Source organism: Carcharodon carcharias, chromosome 17, assembly GCF_017639515.1.
Source record: "Carcharodon carcharias isolate sCarCar2 chromosome 17, sCarCar2.pri, whole genome shotgun sequence".
NCBI classification, from domain to species: Eukaryota; Metazoa; Chordata; class Chondrichthyes; order Lamniformes; family Lamnidae; genus Carcharodon; species Carcharodon carcharias.
This window is the reverse complement of record NC_054483.1, coordinates 88,976,061-88,996,928: the sequence shown is the minus strand read 5'-3', so window position 1 is coordinate 88,996,928 and position 20,868 is coordinate 88,976,061. Positions and strand designations below refer to the sequence as shown.

At 44.4% G+C, this 20,868-nt stretch overlaps 1 protein-coding gene across 1 annotated transcript in view; it reads left to right on the top strand.

The window, feature by feature from the left end:
• Positions 1–20,605, top strand: part of bnip3 (BCL2 interacting protein 3) — a 68,727-nt gene extending 48,122 nt beyond the window's left edge. Inside the window, exons 3-6 of the mRNA XM_041209761.1 lie at positions 4,524–4,608; positions 14,351–14,457; positions 15,015–15,164; positions 20,111–20,605. Coding sequence (XP_041065695.1) covers positions 4,524–4,608; positions 14,351–14,457; positions 15,015–15,164; positions 20,111–20,156 — 388 coding nt within the window. The 3' untranslated portion in view covers positions 20,157–20,605. The remainder of the gene's footprint in view (positions 1–4,523; positions 4,609–14,350; positions 14,458–15,014; positions 15,165–20,110) is intronic.
• The last annotated feature ends 263 nt before the right edge of the window (positions 20,606–20,868 follow it).

Sequence of the window (20,868 nt, the reverse complement as noted above, 5' to 3'; positions counted from 1 at the left end):
TTACATGGTATCACATTAAAATTGTTCCACACACAATCTTTGATAATAATCCACGTACTGAGTGCTTAATGTTGATCCTAATAGTTATTGTGTGAGTAAAGAAACTCTCAATAATTTAAAAGGGAAACTAGCTAATGTTGAAGACCCAAGTGCTGCCAGTTAGTGTGTTTCAGTAAGTTATCAGTAGAGAAGACTGTAACCATGTCTCAGTCTCTAATTCTAATACATGGACGGCATTTTCTGGTCATTGAGCTGGGGCGGGGCCCGCTCGCTGACACATAAAATGACACAGGGTGACAACGGGCATGTGTCCCGACGTCACCCCGCATCATTTAGATTCTTAGTTCGGCGGGCGTGCAGACAAGTCGGCTATGCACCTGCTGACCTATCAACGGCCTATTAAGGCCATTAAAAAAGTAATTAAAATGATTCATGTACCTGTCCATCCAACCTTAAGGTTGCCGGGCAGGCGAAGAGCCCAGGTGGCCTTCAGAAAAAACATGAAACCTCAACCACGAGCGGGATGAGGGTTCATGAGGGATTTAAAATTTGTGTTACATTTTTAATAAAAGTAATTGACATGTCCCAACTCATCTGACATTGTCACATGAAGAGACATGTCAATAAAATTTTTCTCATCTTTTATTATCTTTTTAAAAGTAACACTGATCTCCCTGAGGCAGCATTTAGCCTCAGGGAGATCTGTGTGCTCTTTCGCGCACATGCGTGAAAGAACGCACTCCCAGCTCAGGAAATCCCCCCCCCCCCCCGCTCCCTTGCGCATGTCACGCTGGGCGGGCCTTAATTGGCCCACCCACGTAAAATAGCGGCACACCCCAACCAGGGACGCCGATCGGGAACCCACCTGCTCGGGCCCGCTCTCGCACAGCCCGTCTGACAGGGGGAAAATGCCGCCTCATATGTTATTTTTATACTTGAATGGCAGACAATAATACACGTAGATACTGGTATTTCTTGCAAAGGAATTCGGAGCAGGATTGGGAAAAGGCAGCGAGAGAATGTTGATGCTGCATTTTACATAAAGCTGCACACCTCCTCAGAGTTAAAAATTAGAAACATTAGGAACTGGATGATGCAACGGGTTAACACACTATTCTTTTACTTCTGAGAGCAGCATTTAAATCAATGATAGGAGAAGACGCTCCTCTTTTTACTGATTGTCCCATTCATTTATTTTCAGCGTAAAACATGTCACATAATAGTCAGCACTACTCTTCCCAGCAGTCACAAGGGTAGATGGTGTGGGCCATTCATACTGGTGTACAGGTGTGGACTGCAGTTGAAATTGACAGATGATTAGACTGATTACTTTGCATCAAGTGTACTGGACTTGATGTTGACGAGCGTATCTGATTGGTGAAAATGTAAAATTGTAGGTTTCAACCCTTTGCTCTTATTTTGTTTGGGTCATGTGAGTCTCTATTTGAAGAACTCTTAATGTCCTTGAAAGCAGAGAAAATGCATTGGGGGAGAAATGAATTTGCATAGTACCACTTTAAAGGCACAGCACAGACTTGCATCAATTTCTGTGTGGATTGCACAACACTCTTCAGCTTCAGCTGATGGACACTGAGTGGGCTGTGCATGTAGCAATCTGCAGTGCTGTCTGTTCTCTGAGAATCAACTTAAATGTGGTGCTACCCCATTTCTGCTCCCATTATCCCTTAAGGCTGAAAGTAAACTACTTAAAAGGATTGGTCATTTCACACTGCTCTTATATTCTCAGTCACCAATTACTGAGCAGCAGTAGCAAAGTCTGAGAATTGGATTTTGACTGCTCTTTTGGCAAGTGGGAGGGGATAGAAGAGGTTCAAAATTTAAGTTTAGAACTTAATACGAGATAGACTAACCAGGTAAAACGAAAGTGCACGCTTTAACACATACTCACTGAGTGGTGACGCAAAAGTAATCTCAATGGTAGCTGAGGTAGGAAAGTGTTGTTACTTCACATATTGGGGACAACTAATTTACTTTTATTGATAGATTTATTGAGATTCTTTTAAAATTTGTTAGTTTCATTTGTCCTTTATACTTTGAGTGCTGGTAAAGTATGCTCTACATTAGTCATTGAGCAGGAAGCTGGTTTGACACAGCATGAAGTGCAAGCCAATAATTATCAGGCAGCATGACATTTATGCCTATTCGTACGGTGAAAGCGAAAACATAGGAACATAGAAAATAGAAGCAGGAATAGGTCATTCAGTCCTTTAAGCCTGCTCTGCCATTCAGTATGATCATTGTTGATCCTCTATCTCAACATCATACTCCTGCTCTCTCCCCATACCTCTTGACGCCTTTAGAGTCTAGAAATCTATCTGTTTCCTTCTTAAATATATTCAGTGACTTGGCCTCCACAGCCTTCTGTGGTAGAAAATTCCACAGGTTTACCACCCTCTGAGTGAAGATGTTTCTCCTCATCTCAGTCCTAAATGGCCTACCCTGCATCCTGAGACTGCGACCCTTTGTTCTAGAACCCCCCCAGCCCCCCAGCCAGAGGAAACATCATCCCTGCATCCAATCTGTCCAGCCCTGTCAGAATTTTATACATTTCAATGCGATCCCCTCTCATTCCTCTAAACTCCAGCGAATACAGGCCTAGTCAACCCAATCTCTCTTCAAAATCACAATCCTGCCATCCCAGAATCAGTCTGGTGAACCTTCACTGCACTCCTTCTATGGCAAGTGTATCCTTTCTTGTGAAAGAAGTCCAAAACTGCACACAATACTCCGGGTGTGATCTCACCAAGCAGCTGCAGTAAGACATCCTTGCCCCTGTACTCAAGTCGTCTCGCAGTGAAGGCCAATATACCATTTGCCACCTTAACTGCTAGCTGCATCTATGCTTGCTTTCGTGATTGGAATACAAGGGCACCCAGGGGATCTCATTGAAATGTATAAAACTATGACAGGGCTGGACAGTCTGGGTGCAAGGATGATGTTACCTCTGGCTGGGGTTCTAGAACAAGGGAGTACAGTCTCAGGATATAGGGTAAGCCATTTAGGACTGAGAAAAGGAGGAACATCTTCACTCAGAGGGTGGTAAACCTGTGGCACCCATCAGCATTTCCCAATCTATCACCATTTAAGTAATACTCTGCCAATCTGTTTTTCCTACCAAGTGGATAATTTCACACTTACCCACGTTATACTGCATCTGCCAAGTATTTGCCCACTCATTCAACTTGTCTAAATCGCCTTGAAGTTTCTTAACATCCTCCTCACTACTCACATGCCCACTAAGTTTTGTGTCATTAGCAACCTTGGAAATATTACATTTGATTCCCTCATCCAAATCATTGTGACTAGCTGGGGCCCCCAAGCACTGATCCCTGTGATACCCCACTAGTCACTGCCTGCCACTCCGAAAAAGACCCATTTATTCCTACTCTCTGTTTCCTGTCTAGCATGCTAACCAATTCTCAATCCATGCCAATATATTACCTCCAATCCCATGTGCTTCAATTTTGCAAACTAACTTCTTATGTGGGACTTTATCAAAAGCTTTGTGAAAATCCAAATACACTACATCCACAAGTTCTCCCTTATCTATTCTTTTAGTCACACCCTCAAAAAACTCCAGTAGGTTTGTCAAACATGATTTCCCTTTCATAAATCCATGTTGGCTTTGTCTAGTCCTATTGATATTTTCTAAATGTCCTGTTATTACATCCACAGAACTTTGAATATATACAATGAGAAGTAATGTTTAGAATATTAAAAGTGTAACATATAATAATTATTTTGGCTTTTTTTTTGGTATGCCTTAATTCATTATAATTGGTTGAAAGTGAGTAAATAAGGCTTTCAAATAAACTGAGAGATTCAGGCATCATAATGCTTGAATGAGCTATGATTGTTTTCAATGTGCCCATTGTTAAGCCCTTGTATTCAGTGCCGTCTTTCTAATTCTGTCTATACTTTCAGTAAAATGAACCCAAGCTAGTGACAATAGTGCTTAAATTACAAGAGAGACATTTTGCGTTGATATCACTGCATAACGTGTGCACTATTTGCAGCTATTTGGATTGTTATTTCTAACTGAATTCAAGAAACAAGGATCTACCCCTCTTGCCCCCAAAATTATCTCCAAATACATAGGCTGTGCAACATACAATACTAGTAAGTATCTTTAGGGTGGGATTTCATCTTTACTGTCTGGGTGGCTATATGACAGGTGAAATGCCTGCCCTTTATTGAACTTGTCTAAGTGTCATTCTATTGAAATCAATAGAACAAAACTCAGGTTAAAATGTGTAAAATGTGTAAAATCCAACTCATGGCATTAGAAGTGAATAGCATTCAGCATTCAAGGATTAAAATGGGCAGTTGGTACAATAAAGACAATATTTGCATAAAAAGTTTTAAAACAGGAAACATACTTTTTTTTCAGATACTGCACTTAAAATGTATTTTTCAGTAATAGTACTTCTAACTAAAGCCAATATTTTACATTTCTGGTATACTGTTACAATTTTTGAATTACTTCTTTTGATTCTCTGTAGCCCTCCACGCTCTTTGACTCCTCAGCAGCCTCGCTGCAGCTCAGAGATTGATACACATAGCAGTGGAGAGAAAAACAGTTCACAGGTGAGAAAAATTGAAGAAATTATTTTATCATTTAAAAGACATCATGCTTCAACAACTGAATTGTTACACTTTCATTAAAATCTGATCAAAATTGCCTTCAATCTATTTGTGAAATTGCAAAGTATTCACAAGTGATCAAATAGGTATCACAGTTAAAAAAGTAGAAGCTGAAGTACATCATGCATAATCAGTAACACTGATAACACATTACATAATTATGCTGAAAATGCTTAGACTGCTTATTCTTTAATGAGTGGTGAAGAACATTTGTCTTTCTTGGTTTATTTCCAGTGACAAAATTCAAGACCATACATTTTTTTTTAAACTAACTGTCTAACCTGTTAAAATAATTTTTCAGTCATGGCACATTATTAGCTCAGTTCTGGCATTGTAAGCTTAGAAAACCAACCTTCCATTCACAATGCAAAGCTGCATGACAAAACTAGTCAACTGTAGTTACAGGGAAGCAACGATAATTTACAATACTAATAAAAGGCACTCACTTTGCAAAATCACAGATGCATTATGGAGACTAGGAGATGGCAAAGAGTATGTTAATGGGAGGGTATAATTACAGTGTGACAAATTTACTTAGGCAGTTTCCATTGTAAATATGAGCATTGAAACTTATAATGGAAAACATTGACAGAAAGTGCACACAGTTGCAAGATATTTAGCATATTGCTAGGTATTGCAAATGTGTAATAGCTATCCAGATGTGTTTTTAATTGTAGCTGTAGTGGAAAATAAAGGTCAAAGTTAAAGGGACATTATCATCATTAAAAACTGTTCATACAGAAACATTTGATGGCAACACATGCCTGTGAGCGATGATGATTATGCACAAGTTTTGCACAAATTTTATTTTTGAGTAAAGAAAAGTTAAGGTACGTGAAATAAATTTGTCAAGACCCAGGAGAATAGTAAATAATCACCCATTTTCATGAAATAGCTGAAAGGAACTATTAGTACAGGAGTATGTGCTTGCATATCTGAAAAGTAAGAATGTGCAGGGCTACAGGGAGAAGGCGGGGGAATGGCACTAGGTGAATTATTCCTTCGAAGAGCCAGCACTGACACAACAGGCTGAATGGCCTCCTTCTGTGCTTTAACACTTCTGTGATTCAGTGATGTGAGTACTTATTTCTGGATATGCCCTGCAAGTATTAGTTTCAAAATCTGAGTGTAGCCGTCAAATTATATTGGGCAGACGTTAATTCCGCCTGTGGGCTTTGTCAGAATGGGGGTAGTAGAGGCGGGTGGAGTGCCCATCGCTTTCTCAACTCCCCCCAGTTCAGCCAGAGGTGGAGAAGGTCAAGGATGGCCTTTCTATCCAGAAGCTAATTGAGGCCCTTATGAGCCAATTAATGACAATTTAAGGGTCTCTTCCACCCTGGAGGGCTTTCCCAGTGGCAAGGATCGGCCCCTCTAAATGATTCCTCCGTCTCCTTGCCTGGGCCTGCGTGACTGGCCCTGGATAGCCCCACATACTTATCTCCATCCCAGAGCTTCTTCCATTGTGCTGGTCCAAGCTGACTGCAGACAGCAGATGACACTGCTCTCGGTGGCAGTGCTGGGAGTGAAAAGCTGCTAGCGCTCTAATTCGCCGGCAGCTCCTGGAGTTGGTAACTTCATCCTGAAAGGGACAGAAGCCCTGACACCAGGCAGTTAATTGTCTTGATGAGCATTGCAATTGCATTGGGGCTCCCGGAAATCGCTGCAGCCTGGTTGTCCCCAGCTTTCTGACTAGTCTCAGGGCCACCATTTGGTCATTAAGTCCAGCCCATTTTGAGGAGATTAAGATTGATGGGTTAATTCCTCTGTTAACATTAGACAAATGAATTTAATATAAGTTAGCTGTTGCATACTATTCATCATGCTGTGCAATTTAAATGAATTACTTTTTTACTTCTGTCATGCTGGGATACTGTAACAGCCATTCTTCATATAAGAGTTGACATGGTGTGTTAGCAAACTGTTTGACTTTGGCAAAATTACCACTCCAATATTTGATACAGTTCCCACTTGGCTAGTGTTCTTCTCATTTCTAGCCTTAGGGGCAGTGAAGCAATTATAGCACCCCTAGCTGAAAGCAAATGACTTCTAGTGAAGAAGTTTAGTATTGGGTTGTATGTAAATTTAGCCTGATTTACAAAACCTAAGATAAATATGTTATTGTTTTAAATATTTTTCACTACATGGAGGGATCATCATCATTTATTTGAATTACTAATACATGGATTGTAGTAGACTGACTAGCCTGCATTAATTTCTGGATGTTGTTTGGATTAGTTGATCATTCATCATACTGCTAACAGGTAGTCTCAAGTGTATCAGTTAGCTATATTTAGATATTAAGATGAAGCTGTGTCTAACAGAATCTGTTCCTCTTAAAGCTACTGCTGAAGTACTCCCTGTTTGAAATGGTTGAAATAGGGAAATCCAGACAATTGTAGCAGCGTGTAGGAGCATAGGAAGAGGAGTAGGCCATTTGGCCAGTCAAGCTTGCTCCGCCACTCAATTTGATCGTGACTGATCATTGACCTCAGTGCCACCTTCTGCACCATCCCCATATCCCTTGATGTCATTGGTCTCCAGAAATCTATTAAGTTCTGTCTTGAACATATTCAACAATTGAGCTTCCACAGCCCTCTGGAGTAGAGAATTCCAAAGATTCATCACCATCTGACTGAAGAAATTCTTCCTCGTCTCAACATTAGATGGCCTACTCCTTATTCTGGGAATGTGTTCCCTGGGTCTAGACTCACCAGCCAGGGGTAACATCTTATAATACATCCACCCTGCCACGCCCTGTAACAATTTTGTAAGATTCAGTGAGGTCACCCCTCATTCTTCAGAGCTCTAGGGAATACAGACCCAGACTCTCCAATTTTTCCTCATAAGACAATCCTACCATCCCAGGGATTAATCTGGTGAACCTCTGTTGCACTCCTTCTATGGCATGTATATCCTTCCTTGGATAAGGGGACCAAAACTGTGCACAGTACTCCAGGCGGGGTCTCACCAAGGCTTTATATAACTGCGGCAAGACATCTTTACTTGTGTACTCAAATCCCCTTGCGATGAAGGCCAACATACAAATTGCCTTCCTAATTGTCTGCTGCACCTGCATGTTAGCTATTAATGACTCATGGACAAGGACATCCAGGTCCCTTTGGACACGCACACTTCCCAACCTCTCACCATTTAAGAAATACTCTGCCTTCTTGTTTTTTTCGACCAAAGTGGATAACTTCACATTTATTTACATTATATTCCATTTGCCATGTTCTAGCCCATTCACTCAGCCTGTCCAAGTCCTCCTGAAGCCTCCTTGCATCCTCCTCACAACTTATGTTCCCACCCAAAAAAACTCCTTTGGATTAATTAGAATGTAGCTGTAGCTACTATAGAGTTTTGACTCCATGGGCGGAATCGTCCGCTGGTGTTGGGCAAGTTTGGTGGCGTGAGCGGACAACATGGAGGGAAGGCCAAAATTGGTTTCACGGCATCATGAAACCAGTTTGTGATCATCTGCTCAGCCCATCGATGGCAGGCCACGTTTCCCGCCATTGGACTTCGGGAACCTCATTGTAATCATTATCACCATAAGGCTAGCACGCCGGACTCATCTCTCCCCACTGGATCATCCACCGACGTGTTTCACTAGAGCATATAAAAGGCGTACACTTAGCGGGTTGCATTTTGAGGGGAACTGAGGTGAGTGCACAGTAACCTTGTGGCGCATTCATGAGGGACGCCTGTTGGACTTCAAGGTTGAGGAGCATTTAGGGGGGGTGGGGGGGTGCAAAGGCTGACCTGTGGTTGGGGCAGCTTTGGGGGGGGCAAAGGCTGCCCTGCTGTTGAAGGTAGCACACAAGCACATGCGGGGGGTGGGGGTGCTGGTGTTGGGCGAGGGTAGTAGCTGCGTATTAGGGAAATCTTGTATGAAGCGATCATTCCTCTGCAGCTGAGACAGTTCAGGCACAGCCATCTTGATATGATTGGAGTCAGGCCTTTAGCTTATCTGCCCACTCAATCAAAGCAGACACATGAAAGTGCCACCAAGTGCTCCAGAGCTTTTCACCCCTCGGCACAGACTGCAAAGTAATGAGCATTTTAATGACTGTAGAACAGTTGGATGACTGGGCACGTTGTATAGTCTCCATGCTAAAGCTGTCCGTGGAGCCATCATTGGTGGAGATGCTCACAGCCCCTTGCAGTGTCATCATCCCGGTCTCCCCTATAGTTCAAGCTGACAGTGTAGCCTTGCAGTGCAGGTTTAGAGAATGCCTGCGCTTGAGCTGAGAGCACAGCATGCAGTCCAATGGACAAAGCTGCCACCAATTGGTCAGGTGGAGTGGGGCGAAGGAAGGTGGGGTTTTGAGCAGCCATGCTGTGCACTAATCTCTGGCCATCCAAGTGGTGGCCAGCACTCTCCGGGAAGCGTTATGGGACTTTCAGACTTAACCAAGATAGGTTCTTAGTACAACCATCAACACCCCTTTGTCCTTTTGTCTATGACATCTTTGGCAGTCTCTTCTTGACCTCCACCTATCACTGGCCCCCTAACGAGCTCTCCTGTCCCACTCCCTTCTACTAGCTTATATTTCATCTCATTTCTATATGTCTTAGTTCTGATGAAGGGTCATACGGACATGAAACGTCAACTGTATCCCTCTCCGCAGATGCTGTCAGACGTGCTGTGTTTTTCCAGGTATTTTTGTTTTTGTTCTAGAGTTCCAGCAACTGCAGTATTTTGCTTTTATCTTAGTACACCCATGCATCTCTCTCTTTCATCCTGCAGGAGGAGTACATCAGGATAATGGAGCTTGGTGAATTAGCTGCAAGTCTCGTGGCATACGAGAGCGAAGACGACGGAGAAGTGAGTGACTGAGGCGCCTGGCTGCGCAGAGGGAAGAGCAGCACCCTCAGGAAGAAGGGGCAGCAGGGGCTCCTGCACACACCGCTGAAGAACCACAGCGAGCCGACACTGGTCAGTGCCTAGCTAGACCCAGGGTCTATAGACACCACCTTTCAGTCTTGCAGCTGACGGAGAACAAGTTTTGCCAAAGACTGTGCATGTCTAGGGAACTGGTTGGTCACATCTTCCAGCTATTGCAGGATTTGGCAACGTTATGTGGACATGGAGGGCATCCACTGCCATTGGCTGTGAAAATGACAGCGGCGCTCAATTTCTGTGTTAGTGGCTGCTTTCAGGGCTCCACAGGTGACCTCTGTGGGATATCACAAGCCTCCAGCTCCACAAATGCATCCATGAGGTCACGGATCTTTGTGCATCTTTGCGAGGGCATACAATTTTGTGCATTTCCTCCGAGACCAGGAGAGCCAGTTTTCAAGAGCGGTTGGATTTGCCCAGATCGCAGTTTTACCACAGGTGCAGGGTACCATCAACTGCACATGTGGCGCTCAGATCTCTGTTGCAACAGGGTCCACAGAGGCTGCAGGGATGGCTCCTCGGGGACAAGGGTCACCCACAGAGGATGTGGCTAATGGCACCCATGCGGCGGCATCAGACTGCAGCAGAGTGAAGGTATAACGAGGCTCATGGTGCAACTCGCAACTTGGTGGAGCAAACCATCGGGATGTTGAAAATGAGGTTCTGGTGCCTGGACCGGTCTGGTGGAGCCCTGCAATATAGTCCGCATAGGATGTACGCATCATTGTCGCCTGCAGCACCCTTTACAACCTGGTGCTGCAACGGGGAGAGGAGCTAGCTGAGGAGGAGATGCAGAAGCTGGAGGCTTCCTCCAATCAGGAGGGCATCATCTGTGATGAGAGTGAGGATGTCCTTGAAGGCAACAATGAGGCCCTCCCACTGGCCAGACGAGGCAGGCGTGCTTGGGAGGCCCTTAGATTTATGGAGGATGATGGCGACCTGCAGTGAGGAGACACCATAAGATCCTCACATTCCACCTATGAACGATTGACTCCAGTCTGGCTTATGGCAGCGTGAATACCCTCTGTGAGAATGCTCCTGTCATGGAGATGCGGTGGAGGCCCAAATAGTCACTCGATTGCAGGCGGATGATGACAATATGCAGTGAGGATACTCCATAGATCTTCACTTAACCTCTAAGAATGTCTGACTCCTGTCTGACTGAAGGCAGCTCACTTGCGCTGTGTGATCAGGGTCATATCATAGAGACGCAGCCATGAAATTTTAAGAGCATCTGATCCTTTGTCCGCCTTCAGCACCTGAGCCATTCAGGAGCACAGTGTCACTGGTCACAGATGCTGAAGAGATGGGGGTCAGCCCCACCATAAAGGCGCTGAGAGCACACAGAGAGAATAATGGAACTCTGTGATGCCTGCCCATGACATTCTGGCAGCAATGACAAGCACCGTTGAGGTGCAGGCATCAGTACTTGTGTCCAGGGAGTGTGAGGCTGGACCATCACTTTGGTCTGAAGGCTGCACAAAGCACAGGGAAGAGGCCTTGGACTGAGACACCTGCCTTTACCTTGAGCAGAAAGGTTTCACATCTGAGTGACATGAACACTGCTCATCAGAACAAGGGGTCATAGGCAGGGAGACATTCTTGGGAGTTTATTGACAATAATGAACAGTATGTACAAGTGATTAATACCCATGCCCAGGCTAATTCTTCTTAACTTTCCTCATCCTACTGCTACGTCTTGGTGCTCCCTGGCCATCCACAGTGGAGGTGGAGGCAGCCTGCTGATTGCTAGCCCTGTCTGTGATGACCTTGACGCGAGTCCTCTGGAGGGCTGAGACTTGGAGGGCCCCAGCTGCTTTTGTGGACCTGCTGTGTGTCAGTGGCACCTGTCTCGAGCCGTGGAGCTGGAACTGGGATTACACAAAGAGGGGATTCAGATGTGCTGGACACTCCTGGAGTTACCTGGGTGGATGGCCCCAGGGTGTGCACCTGCTGATCCTCCTCCTCCTTATCAGTGCCCAGGGGCCCCTGGCTGACTCCTTGAGGAGAAGGGTAGCTGGAGTGAGATCGAGCTGCCCGGCATCCCTCTCACGTACATACTGTTGGAGGCCAACTATGGCGTCAGCAATGGAGTTCAGCCCACACAGCATTGCAGGAACGACATCCTGGACCAAGTTCGCAATGGCAGCCACCATCCTACCAGTGTTGACCTCGGTGTGTTGCAATGCCGGTGCTATCACCTCAGCCTGAAGCGGACGGACTCCTCCATCGTGCCTTGCAATCTGAGGAGTGCAGCGGACATCCCTTCTTGATGTTTCTGAGCTTGCCTCTTCGCTCCAGCAACTGTAACGACCGAGTCCAGAGGCTTGTCACCTGACTCGGACTCAGCAAATTTCTGGCCTCCAGCAGTGGTCTGAGTGCTGGAAACCTGGGAAGTCCCTGCCAATGCCCGCTGAGGATCAGAAAGTGTGATGTGCTCACCAGATTGTGATCCTGAGGCTACTCTAAAGCTAGGTAACACTGAGGTGTGTGTCTCCGTACTGGTGGAGGATGTGGGTGAGTTCTGTGACGGGACTTCAAGGAGGGTGCCTTCAGATTCCTCTTCAGAGGTCTCTTCGGGGCTTGATTGGAGGCCCTGTGTTGTGGACTCTGTCAACTTTTTGGCAGATGTGCCTGCGAAAGCAAGGAGAGGCAACTAGTGCCTGGCAGTAGCCTATGAAACAGGACACATCATTCACAGCATCGTTGTCTGATGGATGTTGCACTACTGGATCCTCACTTGGTAGAGCACCACCGATCTCACCATCAGCACAGGAACAGTCCAGATCGTCACCGGCTAACCAGATGGCTCTGTTTACAAAGTGTGTGAGGGCCTTGATTTCAGGGATTCCTCATCAGTAGGCAGCGTCTCCCTCTTGTGTGCCAGGAGGCAGTAGTGTAGTGGTATTGTCACTGACTAGTATTCCAGAGACCCAGGATAATCCTCTGGGGGACCCAGGGTAATCCTCTGGGGGACCTGGGTTCCCCACCATAGCAGGTGATCAAATTTGAATCCAATAAAAATCTGAAATTAAATGTCTAATGTGGACTTAGGAGTCCTAGTCCAGGATTCTCTTAAGGTTAACTTGCAGGTTGAGTCGGTAGCTAGGAAGGCAAATGCAATGTTGGCATTTATTTCAAGAGGACTAGAATATAAAAGCAGGGATGTGCTGCTGAGGCTTTATAAGACTCTGGTCAGAACACATTTAGAATATTGTGAGCAATTTTGGGCCCCGCATCTCAGGAAGGATGTGCTGGCCTGGAGAGGATTCAAAGGAGGTTCACGAGAACGATCCCAGGAATGAAAGGCTTAAGATATGAGTAACGTTTGAGGACTCTGGGTCTATACTCAATGGAGTTTAGAAGGATGAGGGGGGATCTGATTGAAACTTACAGAATACTGAAAGGCCTAGATAGAGTGGAAGTGGGGAAGATGTTTCCATTAATAGGAGAGACTAGGACCCGAGGGCACAGTCTCAGAGTAAAGGGAAGACCTTTTAGAACAGAGATGAGGAGAAACTTCTTTAGCCAGAGAGTGGTGAATCTATGGAATTTATTGCCACAGAAGGCTGTGGAGGCCAGGTCATTGAGTGTATTTAAGACCGAAATAGATAAGTTCTTGATTGGTAAGGAGATCAAAGGTTACGGGGAGAAGGCAGGAGAATAGGGTTGAGAAACTTATCAGTCATGATTGAATGGCGGAGCAGACTCGATGGGCTGAATGGCCTAATTTCTGCTCCTATGTCTTATGGTCTTATAGAAACCATTGCCGATTGTCATAAAAACCTATCTGATTCACTCATGTCCTTTAGGGAAGGAAATCTGCTGTCATTACCTGGTCTGGCCTACATGTAACTCTAGAGCCCACAGCCCTCTTAAATGTCTCTGAACAAGGGCAATTAGACAATAAATGCTGGTCTAGCCAGCGACGCCCACATCACATGAACAAATAAAAAAATAGTAAAGATGGAGGGAGTGTAAACAGGATGCCTGCCAGGCCAGATGCTAAGTATATGTTATATGTGGGTGGTGAATGGTCCCATGGGATGAGAACAATGAAGGTGTGTGTGAGAGAGTGAATGGTGATGTTGCTTGGACTGGCAGCGAGTGATGCGTGATGTGTTTGAGAGTGATGAGAAGAGTGACTGGCGGAATGGAGGAAATCATTCATCCTCTTGTGGCACTGGGTGGCTGTCCGCTTTTGCAGGGCATTGGCAATGACGACCACTGCCGCTCAAGCTGGATTAGTGAGGTTGCTGCCCATCTGGCAGCCAGAGCAGGGGTAGAGGACATCACAGCAAGCCTCCACTGTGTCCAAAAGGCACCCGAGGGATGCATCATTAAACCTGGGGGCTGCAGTCTTTTTGCCTTTCAGGGCCATGTCTTCATTGCAGCAGTCCTGGGCTGGAAGCACTGAGAGGTGTGCGTGCAGCTGGACTTAAAATGTGGCACCTGGCTTGATAAAGTGGAGAGATGATGGCGTGGCGGGCGAATAAAAGCCCACCCACTATGGAAACGGCGTGTTTCCTGGGAATGCATAATTAATGTGGCGGGTTTGAGACAATACAGCGTGAAAAGCCGCCATTGCAGATGCTACCACACTTAGTGAAAAACTGGGATGATTCCGCCCCAGGTTAGAAGAACCCAGCATGAAATAATTGCCTTTTTTTCAATAGTTATAGATTTGCTTCTATAATTAGGTGACCTGATGAGATTGATATGTGCAAGTCTGAATACTGTTGTGTATATATCTAATAATATTTTCATTATCTCTTTATTCAGTCTGAAGAAGATTATCTTGAGAGAAAGAGGGAGGTAGAAAATATAATGAAGAAAAATGCTGATTGGATCTGGGATTGGTCAAGCAGGCCAGAAAATATCCCCCCAAAGTAAGTACAAACTTGACTTATTATCCAGTATCAATTTTTTCTGTCCCTCCTCTAATTGCTGCAACTCAGAAATACAATCCACAGATATAGGATCAGCAAAATGGAGAAAAATCCTGGACAACCCTATCTGATAGTGATGTTCAAAATTATGAAGGATTCTGGTGGGGTAAATAACAGTTGATTATTTCTGTTGGTAAACAAGATGGTGATGAAGGGGCATATAATTAAGATAGCGACGAAAAGCATTTAAGGAAAGTTTGAAAAAATCTTTACACAGACGGTGGCCAGAATATGGAATTCTCTGCCAAACCTACAGAACCAAAGTGCGTAAATTCTTTCAAAGTAGAATTAGACAATTGTTTCAAAAATGGGAGCTTTAAATGGTAGGGGGAGCAGCCAGGAAAGTGAGATTAGACTGGATATTTCATAAAATAAAGATCCAGCATTCAATTGATGGGCCAAAAGGCTTGTTTTTTTTGTCGTAACAGTCATCATTTTTGTCACTTTGCCATTTTTTTAACACCACAGCACCAACTAAAATGTATGTTCTGAAATAGGGAATTCCAGTTCAAACACCCAAAGCGTTCTGCCACTCTGAGTATGAGGAACACAGGAGTCATGAAAAAAGGTGGCATTTTCTCAGCTGAATTTCTGAAAGTCTTCCTACCTTCATTGCTGATCTCCCACATATTAGCCATTGGCTTGGGGTAAGTAGCCATCAAGTCAGTTGATTATTAAAGTACAGAGTTGCATCAGGATCTGTTTACTACATTGAGTCAAATGTTTAAAGAAAGAGCTTTGTCTGCTCAGTTAAGTGTCTCTCTGTGATCAGCCTCTTGCTTCCTTTGGATCCATCAGAATATCGGGAATGCATTATGCAATTCATGTGCACCCCTAAATACAGACGTGTTGATCCTTACACAGCCGGTTGTGAGATCTTGCTCAATCTTCTTGTATTCAGAACTCATTTCCATATGGTATATTCTGCCCTAGCCAGCAGATCTATGGGAACCCATTCTCCAGGATTTTCATCATATTTACAGTGGGAGATCGAAGAACTACTGCTGAAATTCTGCCCCTTCATCTCTTTCTGCTCTAAAGAATAATTTTGAAAATATATAAAGTAAAAATAAACTTGCCCTGTCATTAACCATTCAGAAAGTGATTTTTCCACATCCACGTTTTTATTTAATTATAATTACTGTGCTTATGTGTGAATCTAAGAATAAAACAATTATGGACAATTTGTCAAAGTTTCTTTTAACTTTTATGAATCTTAATTTTGCTTAACAACTTTACCGGTAGACACACACACCTGGAATTTCCAGAGGTTTGTTGGTGGGATATTGGCAGAAATACAGAAATATGGCTAAAATGGGCATTTTTCTCAGTTTCTGCTAAGATTACAACCAGCGACCTGGTGAACTGTGTGGAAATTTGGGGCTTGCATGTTTAAAAAATAATTTTTTGAGAGAGAGGACATCTTATCCCGACAAATAATGGGTGAGGGGTGTGGGGTCAGAGTGGTTTGACCTACAATTATAAAAAATTACCCTTATACATAGAAGGCCTAAGCTGTAGAGAAACCCAGTTCTCTTTAGAACAAAAATAAAAATACCTGGAAAAACTCAGCAGGTCTGACAGCATCTGCAGAGAGGAACACAGTTAACGTTTCGAGTCCGTCTGACTCTTCAACAGAACTAAGGAAAAATAGAAAAGAGGTGAAATATAAGCTGGTTTAAGGGGGGGTGGGACAAGTAGAGCTGGATAGAGGGCCAGTGATAGGTGAGATAGCCAAAAGATGTCATAGACAAAAGGACAAAGAGGTGTTGAAGGTGGTGATTTTATCTAAGGAATGTGCTAATAGGTGACATTAAAGGTAGAAAGCAGGACGAGGAAGGTACAGATAGCCCTAATAGGAGATGAGGTCAGTAACAGTCCTAGAAACAATGGCTTGATGTTCAGTGGTGGGGTCATGGTCCAGGATTACTGACCTCATCTCCTCTGGAGATCTTCCTTCCACAGCTTCCAACCTCATAGTCTCCCAAACTCGGACGGCCTGCTTCTACCTCCTACCCAAAATCCACAAACAGGACTGTCCTGGCAGACCGATTGTGTCAGCCTGTTCCTGCCCCACGGAACGCATTTCTTGCTATCTTGACTCCAATCTCTCCCCCCGTCCAGTCCCTTCCCATCTACACCTGTGATTCCTCTGACACCCTACATCATATCAACAATTTCCAGTTCCCTGGCCCCAAACGCCTCCTCTTCACCATGGACGTCCAATCCCTCTACACCTCCATCCCCCACCAGGATGGTCTGAGGGCCCTTAGCTTCTTCCTCGAACAGAGGCCCGAACAATCCCTATCCACCACTACTCTCCTCCATCTAGCTGAACTTGTTCTCTCACTGAACAATTTCCCCTTAAACAGCTCTCACTTCCTCCAAATAAAAGGTGAGGCTATGGGTACCCGCATGGGTCCCAGTTATGCCTGTCTCTTTATGGGGTATGTGGAACATTCCTTGTTCCAGTCCTACTCCGGCCCCCTCCCACAACTCTTTCTCCGGTACATCAATGCTGCTTCATGCTCTCGTCTGGACGTGGAAAAAATTACTAATTTTGCTTCCAATTTCCACCCCTCCATCATTTTTACATGGTCCATCTCTGACCTCTCTATATCAATTTCTGGTGATAGACTGTCCATCAATATTCATTACAAGCCTACCGACTCCCACAGCTACCTCGACTACAGCCCCTCACACCACGCTTCCTGTAAGGACTCCATCCCATTCTCTCAATTCCTTCGCCTCCATCGCATCTGTTCTGATGATAACACTTTCAAAAACAGTTCCTCTGACATGTCTTCCTTAACCGATGTTTTCCACCCGCGGTGGTTGACAGGGCCCTCAACCGTGTCTGGCCCATCTCCCGCGCATCCGCCCCCATACCTTCCTCTCCCTCCCAGAACTATGATAGGGTCCCCCTTGAGCTCACTTATCACCCCGCCAACCTCCGCATTCAAAGGATCATCCTCTGCCATTTCCGCCAATTTCAGCATGGTGCCACCGCCAAACACATCTTCCCTTCACCCCCCTTGGCGGCATTCCGCAGGGATCGTTCCCTCCGGGACACCCTGGTCCATTCCTCCATCACCCCCTACACCTCAACCCCTTCCCATGGCACCTTCCCATGCATCTGCAGAAGGTGCAACACCTGCCCCTTTACTTCCCCTCTCCTCACCGTCCAAGGGCCCAAACACTCCTTTCAAGTGAAACAGCATTTCACTTGCACTTCCTTCCATTTAGTCCACTGCATTCGCAGCTCCCAATATGGTTTCCTCTACATTAGAGAGACCAAACGCGGACTGGGTGACCGCTTTGCGGAACACCTTCAGTCTGTCCGCAAGCATGACCCAGACCCCCCTGTCGCTTGCAATTTCAACACTCCACCCTGCTCTCACGCCCATATGTCCGTCCTTGGCCTGCTGCATTGTTCTAGTGAAGCTCAACGCAAACTGGAGGAACAGCACTTCATCTTCAGACTAGGCACTTTACAGCCTTCCGGACTGAATATTGAGTTCAATAATTTTAGATCATGAACTCTCTCCTCCGTCCCCATCCCCTTTCCGATCCCCTTTTTTTCCAATAATTTATATAGATTTTTCTTTTCTCACCTATTTCCATTATTTTTAAATGTATTTCCATCCATTGTTTTATCTCTACCTTTTAGCCTATTTCGATCCCTTCCCCCCACCCCACCCCCACTAGGGCTATCTGTACCTTGCTCGACCTGCTTTCTACCTTTAATGTCACCTATTAGCACATTCCTTAGATAATATCACCACCTTCAACACCTCTTTATCCTTTCACTATGTCATCTTTTGGCCATCTCCACCTATCACTGGCCCTCTATCTAGCTCTACCTGTCCCAGCCCCAGTTAAACCAGCTTATATTTCACCTCTTTTCTACTTTTCCTTAGTTCTGTTGAAGAGTCAGACGGACTTGAAACGTTAACTGTGTTCCTCCCCGCAGATGCTGTCAGACCTGCTGAGTGTTTCCAGGTATTTTTATTTTTGTTTTGGATTTCCAGCATCCGCAGTTTTTTGCTTTTATCCCAGTTCCCTTTAGGTTCATAGACTGGTAACAGCACAGAAGGAGGCCATTTGGCCTATTGATTCCACACCCAATCTGCAAGTGCAATTCAGGTGTCCCCACTCCTCCACCCATTCCCTGTAACCCTACAAATTGCTTCAGGTGCTTATCTAATTCCCTTTTAAAAGCCACAATTGAATCTGCCTCCACCACCCTTTCAGGTAGGTAGTAAATTGCAGAACCTCATCACTCACTACATAAAAAAATTGTTTTCTCATGTCACCTTTGCTTCTTTTGCCAATCACCTTAAACCTGTGTCCTCTGGTTCTCCACCCGTCTCTCATGGGAACCGTTTCTCTTTGTCTATTCTGCCTAAATGCCTCATGATTTTGAACAGCTCTGTCAAATCTCATCTTCTGTAAGGAGAAGAACCCCAATTTCTGCAATCTGTCCTCGTATGGAACCATTCTCATAAATCTTTTCTGCACCTTCTCTATATATGAGTTCACCTTCACATCCTTCCTGAAATGCAGTGCCCAGAATTGGACCCAGTACTCCAGTAGAGGCCAAACCAATGTTTTATAACAGGTCATCACAATTTTCTTGCTTTTGTACTATTCCTCTATTTATAAAGCCCAGGATCCCTTTTGCCTTTTTAACCACTTTCAACCTGCCCTGACTTTCAACTATTTGTGCACATATACCCCAGGTCTCCCTGTTCATGCACCTCTTTAGAATTGTAACCGTTAATCTATATTGCTTCTTCTCATTCTTGCCAAGAAAAGGTATCATTTCACATTTCTCTACATTAAATTCCACCTGTCATGTGTCTGCCCATTTCACCATTCAGCCTGTGTCACCTTGAAGTATCTCACTCTGCTCCTCAAGTCTATGACTATCCTCTGTTCACAAGACTTCCAAGTTTTGTCATCAACAAGTTTTGAAATTGTGCCCTGTACACCCAAATCAAAATCATTAGCACATATGAGAAAAGCAGTGGTCCTAGTACTGACCTGCTGGAGAACATGATTAGATATCTCCTTCAGTAAGGGAAATAAATATTTACCACTACTCTATTTTTTGCCATTCAACTAACAATGTATCCGTGCTGCCAGTGCCCCTTTTATTCCATGGGCCTCAACTTTTGTGACAAGCCTACTGTGTTGAAATTTGTCACACAACTTTTGGAAGTCTGTATACACCGCATCAACTGCATTACCTCGTCAACCCTTTCTATTACGTCATCCAAAAAGAATGCAATCAGGTTACTTTAATAAGATTTGCCTTTAACAGATCCATGCTGGCTTTCTTTGAGTAATCCACCTTTACCCTTCATTTAACTAAAGTAAGCATTGCAGCTCAGTAACTGGAAAATATGCAGATATAATACTAAATTATTGATCCAAACTGCAACATACCACATTTTTCTCAAAATACAATGATCTCAGTAATCTCTAATAGCCACAGGGTTCTAGATTGCAGTCATTACTGCCCGTAGCTTGGTCTGTAATAACCCACATGATGAATCTAATTCCTTCACCAATTTGTTTTTCTTTCTAGAATCTACATAGGCAGACGCTTAAGTACCCCATCCAGTGCTGTTTAAGGATATTCCATTGAAGGTGCATGTGTGTGGTATGTGGCAGATTCTATGAAGAATTCTTCAGAAGCAGCCATTGACTGGAGTGTTCACCTTTCCTGTAACTGCTGGGTTTTATCCCCTAAGTGATTAATGCAATCCTGAGGACTATGTTCATAGTTGATTAGCCCCAACCCCTTACTGCCTAGTTAGATTGTATCCAATCAAAATCATTTGCACATACCACAAATGTCAGGCACATAGAGATTTAGCTTTCACACAAAACATTTAATAAAATATTTCACAGGCTTTTTCTTTATCTGGTGGTGAGAAAGTATAAATCAAAAATTTTATTTGATAAGAACCAACAGAATAGCACAGTTCAACAGATCTCAGATATGATGGAACACATTTCCAGATTAATCTTCTTTGAGGGGTGGGAGGTATACTCTTTCTTCAGCATTCCACCCTAGGGGGCGGGGGGGGGGGGGGGGGGGGGGTGGCGGATTCCTAACTATTCTATCACTAATTGTAACTAATAAATAAAAAGGAGCGATTGTGCAAGATTCTTACTTATTTCTAGTGATGAGGAGAATGTAAAAGGCCAGATTTACAGTATTTAGTTACAGCTGTGAATGTACTGAAATACATGCAACCGAAGGGTGATGTAGCTGACAGTCTTGTAATTGAATACCAGAGTGTTTGATAAGTTGATATCTTACTCTGGAATTTGGAATAA